General features: G+C 37.2%; 1 protein-coding gene across 1 annotated transcript; it reads left to right on the plus strand.

Annotated features, from left to right (window-relative positions):
* The first annotated feature begins 11,121 nt into the window (after window positions 1-11,121).
* On the plus strand, window positions 11,122-12,171 carry LOC145766810 (uncharacterized). The gene has a single exon (XM_082578516.1). The coding sequence runs from the start codon at window positions 11,122-11,124 to the stop codon at window positions 12,169-12,171; it is 1,050 nt and encodes a 349-aa protein (XP_082434642.1).
* Window positions 12,172-12,456: the final 285 nt, after the last annotated feature.

Below are 12,456 nucleotides of genomic sequence, written 5' to 3' on the forward strand. Positions count from 1 at the left end.
TAAATTATCTGCTTCATGTGAAAATTTGATTGATCTATCTTGCGTAGTTTTTGAGTTACACGAGCTCAAAGTGCTAGTGTCGAACCGACCCCCGCCCGGAGGTCAAATGGCCAAAAAACGTCACAGGCTAAAGCGTACATTTTCCCCATCTGTAGTTATGTTATGAAGAAGTGTCAGCTTTTCTTCTGGATTTAGACGGTTGTTACCTACAGGCAGTTGGATAACTATTTTTGTCAGGTAATGCCAACAAACGGCTTCCAACTGATTTTGGTACATCAGGCTAACAGTCTTTATGCTTCGACAAATTTCAAGCGCAGTGTCAATTTCTTGTCTTTCTTTTATTGGCAGTGTCACGACTATGTCTTTTTTTACATACTTCGCTGTATAATGTTCTATAGTTATATGTGGATGACACGGTTTTGGTTGGAACCTTATCCCTCTTTTCAAAAATGAGGACCATGATTCTCTTAGTGGATCACCGACTTTCATTACGTATGCTGGAACTTCATTGAAAATAAACATTATGCCCACGTGGTTGGACGGTTCATCATTTTGAAACCAAGCAATTTCCATACTTTCCTTAGATTTTTCTCTAATGTAATCATCAACTAATTTCCAATCTTTAATTTCATTGTTTCTTGCCATTACTTTTCTTCAGCTATCCACTTGCTTTGCAACTATTTCAACAAATGGCGGATCTATTGGCAAACTGGTGTATCAAGACCTGATTCAATCTACAGTACAACGTTACAAAATCTGATAAGCATTTTGATGCAACAAGACACCAGCAGTATCGAATCTAGGGCGGGATAGATTTGGCGTTGCCACCAATCCCGAGAATTAAGAAAAAAATTAGCCGTTTTGCTTCAAATAAAGAAACGTTTCTCGTGATTACATCTCTAAAACACCTCAAGTTTTGAAACATTAGAACATTTAAATTTTAACATCACATTGATGTGACAAGATGTTAGCAATAAGCAGAAGAGATTAACAGTAGCCTATCTCTTCAAATATTGAAACAAAACGCAATGTTAAGGCAGATTGGCAAATTCTTTTAAGAAAACCAAAACACCCCAAGCTAAACCAAAAATAGTTTTGAACCAAGCTGAACTTGAGATGTTCTTTGTCTTTTTGTTGATTCATGCAAAGCAGGCCATTGTAGCTGAAACCAAGCTTTTACCATGAATTGTTTTCTAGTTTCGATACTGGATGCTGGCTCTCGAGCGTAATACAATAAGTATACTGTAGAATGATTAAAAAGTGTAACTACGGAAAATACTTTAGTCACTCTGGCTTACACTAGTATGAAGCAACGGAACTTAAACTATTTGGGGTCCTTAACCTCCAATTTGTACCAAGGCAGGCTTGTGGACTCCCAATGTATACAAAATATATACACAACAAATTGTTTAACTCTTGTTTTCATGCAAGAGTAAAGCACAATGAACTTGAATTTCTAAAAGACAGTTACTTCTCCAAGCACAAAAAAGCTTTCTTTTACATTTTGTAACGTACTTCCTGGAACCTCAAAATTCATTCTGTGAACCTTCTGGTGGTCCATGAGCACCAGGTTTTAAAAAACTGATGGTATAGAGAGGCTAATCACAAAATCACCCAAACATTTTTACAAGTAAATAATTAAGACTTTTTGGAACAAATAGAATAGATATTAAAAATTCAACAAAACGAAATTTTTTTTGACACAAAATTTTGCTTTGCATTCAATTCTTGCGGTGAGAAGTTTCGTCTCGCCGCAATAAAATTTGTTTCTAATGTCACTGTAAATTGTACCCTACACAAATAATCAATATAGAAATGTTGCATAGTAGCCTAAGGTAAATGGAAATGTATTTCATTACAATATACAGTATCATACTAAGGTTACAAGGTTACATACATAATATGCATAAATAATAGGAATGTGGAAAGTGAATTAAAAAAATACATTTTATTTGTCGAATCGATATCAAAAATCTGAAAATCAAAGAAAACATACAAAACAATATCTGCAAAATATCAAACAATTTTTTCTTTTTTTAACAATGAAAGAACAAAATTACAAATCAAAAAAGTGGAGCGTCATTAATTGTCAGTTGGACACAATTCTTTATAAAGTAAGCTAAAGAGTTAGTAAATAAGCTTATGGTAACACTCCTACATAACAGAGAAGGGTTTTTAATCCTTAAATCAAAAGGTCGATAAAAAGTCTTTTATTTTTGTGACATTAGGCAGAGTTTATAAACTAGGCAGAGCTTTTCATTTTCGTTTTAAATTGACACTGCTAAAAAAAATTTTCATTTTAGCACTGATGAAAAAACCGGTATTTTTATAAACAAAATTTTAGTTTATAAACTCTGCCTATTTTTGATATTGTTCGCAGGAGTCGCAGGAAATGTGTAACGCAATTCGAAATGTTTGATCTAGTCTGGCAAAAAATCATTTTTTTCTAATTCTTTCCACATTTTCTCTGCCAAATTAAGTGATTCGTCTGCAGGACTAGATCTGTTTAGGTCGTATGAAAACATTTCCGCCAACATTCTCAACATTTCTCGTTTAGACCTACGTTTAGCAGAGCTTTGCTCAGGAAGAATCTGCTGACTTAGTATGTAGGCCATTGCTGCCACATAGTGTCGACAATCTTTCATCAAAAAATTGCCGTACTGCTCGTCAACGTTCTTTATGGATTCAAAAACTTTAAGTGCAGCTCGTTTTTGATCTTCACTCTTGATTGACATCTCTATGAAGTTGTCTTTCATTTCATGTTTTCGTATATTGAAATAATCCATCACAATGGGATCGTTAATTGGTTTGATTCTGCTAAACGTTTGCTTACAGAATCCAGAACAAAAGGGAAAATTTGCAATCGAAGACAAAAGGGAAAAAATGTAATTGGATGACCCAGATTCCATTGAAGTATCATCGTCAAGATGCATTATAAATGCTGGCACACTATTAAACACAAATAATATTCCGATGTGGTTTGTGGGACCTGGGTTTACAAACCAAGCAATGTCAATGCTTTTGTACTTCCTAATGTATTGTTGAATCATCTTGTCCAAACTGGCTTTCTGGCGTTCTGTCTTCTGGCTTTCTTTCTTCTCGGAGTCATTGAGTGCTTCGTTTTCTTTCACGCTTTTACTAAATTCATTTAGTTTTCTCAGTAGGCCTAATTTGTCGTCAATGGTTTCGTACTTCCTAATGCATTGTTGAGTCATCCTGTCAAAGATGGCTTTCTGGCTTTTTGTCTTCTGGCTTACTATCGTCTCGCATCTGTGTGCTTCGTTTTCTGTTCTACTTAGTTTTGTCAGTACTATGTTTTCATCCATTGCGTTTCTTCAATTATTAGCAGTGTTTACAACTGAAGTAATTTCTTTTTTTGCATCATGCAAGTAATTTTTTCTTCTTTCTTTTATGTTTCTTTCCGGGACTACAGGGTTTTCTTTTTCCACAGAACGCTTTTAAATAAATCACTGTCATCAAATTAACAAAACATACCTGCTGGATAAATGGTAGCTTACTTGGTTTAAATATGTGTCGATAAAAAAATGTCAAACTTTTAGGTAAGAATCTAAATATGCAACCAGCTGAAGAAAATAAGAATTAAAGCTAGACTATGAGCTTGATAACTAACATAATGCTCGCTGTTCCACAGTGAGTAGTCAGCCTTGTGCTGACTCCAGGAAGATCGCTCCTTATAAACAAGTCAGAATTCGTCTACATGTCCACATCATAGTTTTTGCGATTGCGTGCTACTTTCAATCATCCTGCTTGATGACTTAAAAATTTAAGCTTGGTGATAGGCTGCTATCGTCAAAGTTATTTGAGAATACAAATTGGTTTTGAAAAACCTCATATGTAATAGTTCAACACGTAGTATCAGATATCAATAGAGGTTTTGGTTACAGTACAAAATAGTGTAATTTGATCACTCTTTTGTTGAAGCTTCGATTTTCAATCAAACAATTGCATTGACTTTGTTAAGAAAACAAGACTTAGCGTCGCTTTTAATTAAAGGATAAGTGTCACAACCAATATGCGTAGCCAGCCCAGATGGCCGACTACATTCTATGTCCGTGTAAAGGCCTAGGTGCAGTGGCGTAGCCAGAAAAAATTTTTGGGGGGGGCCAAATATTTGATGAATTGAAGAGAACGACAAAATGTTTGATTTAAGACATCGCCACCTGATGTGCAGTGGCGCATCCTGGTGGGTTAAGCAAGGGAAGCAATAAAGCTGGTGGGGGTTAGAGCGTGCCGAAGGCACGCGTATTCTAGGGGGGTCCGGGGGCATGCTCCCCCGGAAAATTTTTGCAAAATTACACTTAAATACTGGATTATAACGCTTTCTGGAAACACTTTCAGGGTAATATTTGTATGAAACTTATTAGCAGATAAACAGCTATTAACTTATTAAAGGTAGCTCTTATCTACACACAAACGGGCAAAAACTGCGGCTAAAATTAAAGAACACAAAAAACTCAGCTACACAAAAACCCTACAGAGTAAGCGATTCTGAAATTGCTTCCACAGATTAGTTAAAAGAAGCGTAAATCGCGTAAACTTTGCGCGATTTACGATTTGTACAATTTATTGGTGTCTTTCTGTGTGTCTAAAACAAGTCCTGGGGGGTGTTAATAGCCAGATGTCTTGGAAAACAATATAAATTTATACAAATTATATTATATTTTCAACAAAGGGTTCAACTTCGGAATCCAAACTTTGAAAATTTGGGGGGGGCCATGGCCCCGTTCGCCCCCCCCTGGCTACGCCTATGCCTAGGTGTGCTATTTTATTGAGTAAGTTTCACTTGTAACAAAAGGCGATCTAAAGTAACCCTTACTTGCACAACTGCTATTGTTGATATTCTTCTAGATCCGTGATTCTTAATTTTGAACAACTGTAACACCAAAAGTAATTTTATTTTTGTGCATTTATTGATTACGTAGACCTACAAGTTAGAAAGATACTTGAAATTACTTCTCAGCAACTACATTTTTAATGCGAGGTTTAACTTTAGAAATTACGCAACGTAATGAAACTTACGTTTCAACTCTTAGCTCGTCCTTGGTCTCAACAACTTCTGCATTAGAAAATTAAGTTTCATATAAAATGTGGATGTGTGATTTACAATGACTATAGGCCAGTGATTTTCAGCGGGTGTTCCGTAGAACAATGGGTGTTCCGTGAAAGATCGTAAAGTGTTACGCAAGAAATTTATTAGTTTGACTAATGTTCCATTACTTCCATAGAAAATCAAATCACAAGAGCTTCGAGCCTTCGTCGTTGTCTTTCTGCAATTCTTGCCTGAGTATCAACTTTGTGGTCATCCTAACAGGCCCAGATATCGCACTGAGAAAAATTAAAAGTTTTTAAATTGTTGTTGTGTTGTTTTCCTGTATTTATTGCATCGTTGTGAAATTTCGTTTGGTGTTTTGCAAGATTATTTTAATGCGTAAACTATTTTGTGGCTCAAAAATAGGTTGAAAAACACTAAACCAGGCCATGGTCTCTCAAAGAAATTTGATTAAAAATTCCGCTGGATGGCGCGCTTGTATGGTAACTGAACAGAAGAAAGAAAAGTTAAAAAATCAAATTGTCAAAAGTAAAAATGACCAGCGACGTAAAACTACGATGTAATAGCCTACGCGATTCACTGAATGAAAAGACCAACAGGGCTATGACCCGACGCACTATCGCATGAAACCGTTTAGCTGTTATCTAGCCTACTTCCGTCGTTACCACAGCAATGCCTTTTGCTGTTATCAATTAAGCTATTGTACTTTCAGCTTTTGTAAACTTGTATGAATTATGCAGAAAAGCAAAGAAATCGTCCAACAAACAACTGTGAACAAAATTACAGACTGCTGTCAACTATTTCACCTCTTATCCTAACAAGTAAAACTCTTGCTTATAGGCCTACATATAGCCTACTGCAGTGCGGTAGCTTGACTCATTTGATTGGGAAAGAGAGGGGCATTTCAGAAGCACAAATATTTAACTTGACATGAAAATTTAGCCATAGGCAATTTTTGCTCTATAACATTTGAAACTTTACCGACCCATTATCCAACCAACGCATTTCTAATAAACCTTGGCTTCTCCTCTTTCTAATTTAATTCATTTGCAATAATAGCCTACTGGGCTAACTTAGGCTATATTCAATTTTGCAATTATATAATAAGATACGTAGGCTACAACATAAAAAATACTTATCATAACACTAACAAACAAAATGAAGACATATGCAAAATTTTGACAAGGTTTCTTGATTTTTGTAAATTCGGCAAACTGGTTTAAAAAGATAAATTAGGCTATATTGAAATTTGGCTAGTTCTTACAATATAGCCCAGGGGTCGGAAACCTTTTTAATTAAGAGAGCCATAAAGCTACATTTTTGGAAATGTATTTTCGTAAGAACTATAGACTATATATTATAGGCTACTGCTTTAATACAACTAACATGTAGTAGCAGTTGTAAGAAGAGTTGTAAGCTACAAGTGGGACCATGTGTTTACTGAAAATGAGAAAAACAGCGGGGGTGTGGGGAACTTCTCACAGATAATTTTGAAAAAACACATTTAATTTCGTGCATTCTAAGCGTAGGCTATTTCCAGCTTTAAAGGGATACTAAAGGAAAAACCTGGCTTGGCGATTGTACACGTTCTTTGTGTTTAACATGCTACCATAAAACGATTTTCAATAAAATTTTGCCCCATTGCGGTCAGATCAGCATTCCGCGAGTGCTTTTGTCAGAGCTTTCAAAACCGGAATGGGCGTGAGCAGCGAAACGTGCGACCACCCCGATAGCTCAGTTGGTTAGCGCATGACTTCTGGAACGAAGAAGCTTCAAGATCAAGCGGCGATGGTGCGACTCTCGGGGTGTGCGCTTGAGCAACGCACATTAAGGACCGCTCTCCATTCAGCGGCATCTTATGGATGGAATAGTTCCACTGCAATAAGACGTCAACCATCGGAAACTGCACTCTGTCAATCTCGGTGACCGGGCCTGCGTTAGTGATTCCAAGCCTCTGCAAGTATGCGAAACTGCCAGGATTAAGCTCTGCAAGAAGCTTTCTCAGTCCGAGGATAAAAATTCAGTCAATCAATGGTAGCCTATGCCCAGTGACGTTCGGTGGCTTAAACCGTTGGGAAAGCAACTTTAAAATATGCTGCAGCAAGGTAGTAGGCACGAAGGGCGTAACCGTCGGGCGAAGCCCGAAGGCGTGTTGCCGAAGGCAGCGGGGGGTCTGGGGGTCCTCCCCCAAAAATTTTTCAAAAACACTTCCGATTTGATGCGCTCTGAGAGCATTTCCAAAACAAAATCTTCGTAGGCTACTTTCCCAGTCCGAGGATAAAGATTCAATCAATCAAACTGGCACTAGTCTAGAATGTTGGCTGCTTTTTTAGACTGAGCACAAAAACTTATTGTCAATGTCATCTGTAATCATTTAAGACATGCATTGGACTGGTGCACTAGTAAAGAGCAAATAATTAGCCTATAAATTAAGCTAGTCCATTTGTAGGGACCCGTGAGGAATATCTACTGCTTTCAACCTTGTGCAAAATGTAATTCTCACATGACATTTACGTTTCTTAAAAACTCACTTGTTGTGCACAAATATAGTTTGATAAGTAGGCTAGTTTTCTACCCAGGAACCCAACAGTGAGAATGAATAGTTGCGTTTCTTAAGAAAACTCACTTGTTGTGCACCGGGATAATTTTGATGGATCATTTTTACTCATATAACCTACCACCCGCAGCTTTCCCAAGTGAGGCTGTTAAAATGGCCATTCATTGATTTTAATCTTATTTAGTATACCCGCAGTTCACCTCTGAGATGGAATCTCACCAGGAGTTCACTCTAGTTCGTAAACACATTGTTGAAATTTGCCAATTTTAAATTAGCCTACGTAACTGTTTGCTTTTTCCTTTTTCTGAAAGTGGTTTATATACCTCTGCACAAAACAATTTTAACAGAGACTCATAAGATAACTTTTCAAAATCTAAATTCAATTCGAACTCACGAATAAAAGAACTTGAGGCTCATTGCGTACCTTTGTACCATCGAAGCTTTGTTACGCCAGCAGCGGTTCTGCTGTCATCAGGGGGAATAAACTTTAAATCAACAATTAATAAAACCTCGAACCCCTGCACATTCTTGAAGAACACAAGTAAATTTGCTCTGAACTTGTGATGTCAGTCTATTGACCCAAAAGAATTTTAAAAACACTTGTGCTGTTTCAGTACTGGTTGGTTAATGTACCCTTTGGAATTGCATGTTTTATTGTAGAATCTATGTTTTTTGGTAAGCGAACCAGCTTTATTTTCAGCGTAGCTACTCAGTAGCCTATAGGTAGGCTACAAGCGCGAAAATCACTCATGCGCAGAGGCTGTATTCACTGGGAAAGCAAGTCTAACCATAGCACATCTGATTGGCTAAGCAGCTGGTGTCGTTTTGCAAAACGAGTGAGGATTGGATAAAACGAAGGCGTTTTTGGACGTGGGGAAAGCAACTTTGCAAGTTGATTTCCCTGAAGCGGCAGTGATTGTTTTTGACAGGAGCGTTTGCATTAATTGGCATTTATAGGCAAGACATGCGGTTTGGTGAGGACTTAGACTACTCACAAGCTTTACGAGTAATTCTAGTCACGAACACAGTAATTTTCAAGTTAAAATAGACTTGATAAAAATAATAAGTTAAACCATTTGAAAATACGTAAAACGAACAAATAAAGCAAACTCCGATATTCATCATCATCATCATTATGATGAATATCGGAGTCGGAGTTTGCTTTATTTATCAACATGCATAAAATTCTATTGTAAATAGATGGTTACATAAAATTAAAATCAAAACCTGCAAGCCTAAATCTTAAACTGGTGTTCTGCCACGATTTTCAACACAATACTGGTACAAAATGCAAGAACACATGAACATTATCATCCATCAAGTAAATTACAGTCGTTCAACCAGACGAATACAAAGAAAAACGCAAACCTAGAATTCAGTCATTATATTTTGCATAGTTTTCGCTCAGGTAAGCACTGCTTTCCTTGCTTTCCCTCACCCATCCTCACTATGCCTATGCCAGGTGGGCTATTTAAGAGTAGGTGGTGATGTTGATCCATAATGGTGCAAGTACAAAAAAATGTGGTATGGCAAAAAATTTTCATTAAAGATGACAAGAACAGTCTATCGGAATTGTGTAGTGTGGGGCTTATAATATTGTGTAGTAGCGAGACATAGATATTAAGAGAGAGTGAATAATCAATCCGGAGAAGAACGAAAGCAATTGTGAGGACTAATGTGTGAAATAAAAACAAAGAAGAAAAATCCTGAAAAGCTGGTGGGTATATGCTAGAGATGAGGAATACTACAATATATATATATATAGGCTCCTGATATTGGCTTACCAAGTTGCAAAGGCAAACGTATACATGTAGGCTACATTGTAGCCTACAATGGCATGTGCTACGAAGGAAGTAAAAAAAATTCTCAGAAAAGTTTGAGATTTGCAAGAGAATGAGAAGAGGAAACGGGGGCATCATAGATAAAACAAGAAAACCTAAGATTATCACTGTTAAAAACAGAGAGAGACTGTTCACCAGGCATTTGGTAATAAAATTAATTTGCGTTCTTCTGGTGACTATTTACTAGGTTACCTCGTGATGTTAAAAATGATAACTAGCTTTTGTATTTCCGACATTTCGTCAGTCAGCACGACTGACTTTATCAAGGTGGCTAAAACAGGTTAACACAACCTGTTCAGCAACGATGGCACAACACAAAAACATACTGATAAAATGAATAGAGTAAAGGAGCAAGAATCAGAATTAAAACACGCAACAAGATACCTAGAGGTTAAACTAAATGCAGTGAATGCCTAAAACCAGTAGGCTACTTTCCAACAGCGTAAATTTATCTATCTATTGGGCCACTGTCAAGAAACGTTAAAAAGACATCAGACAAGACAGAAAACAATGGGATTAGCAATAACAATGGTAGAGAAGACGCACTGAGAATGGAAAAGGTGAAGCTAAAGTTAAAGTAATTTTTTGTACACAGAGGGGAAATTCTGACCATCTTTTTGGTTAAGAGCATATTGTGCCTTCTGGTTTATGTACCATTTTTCTGTGAACAATCTTTTTGTATAATCCTTTTCAGTTTTAAGAATGGTGGCGTTGGTCCAAGTAATTTTATGGTCTGAATTTATAGAATGTTTGCAAAGAGCGGAATGCTCTGGACGTTGAAATTTAATAGCTCTTTGGTGCTCGTTGATTCTAGATTTAAGATCACGGTTTGTCTGTCCAATGCAGATTAAATCACAGTCATGACACGGAACTTGGTAGATCAATCCAGAAACTTCACCTTCTTTCATGGGGTCTTTAGCCGAGGGAAGGTATTTACCTATTGTCAGATAGGGTTTCATCGCAACCTTGATTCCTATGCCATTGAGGATACGCTGAATTTTGTCGGTTACCCCCCTTATGTAAGGAAGACAAGTAAAAGATTTATAAGGAGGAAGCGAAGGTTTCGGTTTGGGTCGCTGTATGCAAGCAAGTTTTCGTGGAAATCCGTTGAGCTTTAAAGTGTTGTGAATGTTTTTCTTGTGGTGTGAACGTTCAGAATCATCCGTTATGTGTGTGTCCAGTCTGTTGTACAATGTTTTGGCCGGCCACTGTGAGTTTTTGATGCTTGGGGTGATGTGAGTTGAACTGCAGGTAGGCTATATGTTTGTATGTGTTGGTTTTTTGTGTATGGTAGTGGTTAGTTTCTTGTTGTTGCAAAACATGGTTTTGAGATTTTAAAACTACGGATTACTAAATGCCACTTTAATATCAAGAAGATATCGTCTAATCTGGAACAATTGAATCTTGAACTGAAAGAGAATTTGGATCTCGACCACTACCAAGATCTTCTACATTACACCACTAAAGTAAATTTCTCATCGAAAGAAACCACTATGCGTTCCCACGAACAAAAACAGGAAAAAAAAATTCGAAAAGGCAAAATCTCATCTAAAAAATCGGAACATTTAAAAGAAAGGTGGGTTAAAAATCTTAGCCAAAAATCACTCTCTCTAAGTGAAACACAAGTTTTGCAAAACGGTCTAAATTTTGCCATGTCTCCAAAATCCATCCCAAAACTGGACATTGTGGCAGCAACGGAAAAAGGTTTAAAAGGCATCAGTGACCCATCAGCTACTGATATGGTCAGATCCAAGATCACTCAAATTTTAAAAACAGCTAAACCTCCCCCACCCAACTTGACTCCACAACACCAGCAAGCGTTGAAAGCCCTGCGATCCGATGAATCAATCAAGATTGTGAAAGCAGACAAGGGAAATACAACAGTCGTCATGGACAGTAAGAATTATGACTTTAAATTAATGACTCTATTAAATGACTGTAACACTTACAAAATTTTACCTGTGAAACCTAATCCTGTTGTGAACATAGCCAAGTCAGTTACGAAATTAGTTTGGCGATTAGCCACTGAACGAAAAATCACCATGCTTACCTATCGCAGTCTTAAATGTGATAAAGGCGTGACTCCCAGATTTTATGGTTTACCTAAGATTCACAAACCTAACATTCCTCTTCGCCCTATTGTCTCCTTTATTGGCTCACCTACCTATGAATTATCAAAATTTTTAATTGATATTTTATCTCCACTCTTCGATCATCAATATTGCATTAAAAATTCCACGGAGTTTGTCAAAATAATTAAAGATATTGACGTTAGCCAGGAAGACTGTCTCGTTTCGTTTGATGTTGTAAGCCTCTTTACTTCTGTCCCTCTGACAGAAGCCTTGGACCGAATATCCAACCTGTTATTGGCAGACGATTCACTTGTAAATCGTACAAAATTATGTGCAGATGATGTGATTCAAGCTTTAAAAGTGTGTTTTCAATCTACTGTTTTTTGTTATAAAGATGTGTTGTATTGCCAAATTTATGGTACGCCGATAGGCTCCTGCATCTCTCCAGTTGTTGCTAACATCTTCATGGAATTCGTTGAACGCAAAGCCATCAGCACTTTTCACACTCCTCCACAATTAGGCTATGGGTTAGATATGTTGACGACACGTTTTGCATCATCAAAAAAACTGCAGTTAATGATTTTCACAAGCACCTTAACAGCATTTCATCATCCATTCAATTTACCATAGAACATGAAGTCACTGGCACAATTTCATTTTTGGATGTTAAAGTGGTTCGCCATAGCAACAACAAGAAACTAACCACTACCATACACAAAAAACCAACACATACAGACATATAGCCTACCTGCAGTTCAACTCACATCACCCCAAGCATCAAAAACTCACAGTGGCCGGCCAAAACATTGTACAACAGACTGGACACACACATAACGGATGATTCTGAACGTTCACACCACAAGAAAAACATTCACAACACTTTAAAGCTCAACGGATTTCCACGAAAACTTGCTT

This window comes from Aplidium turbinatum, chromosome 3, assembly GCF_918807975.1.
Source record: "Aplidium turbinatum chromosome 3, kaAplTurb1.1, whole genome shotgun sequence".
NCBI lineage: Eukaryota > Metazoa > Chordata > Ascidiacea > Aplousobranchia > Polyclinidae > Aplidium > Aplidium turbinatum.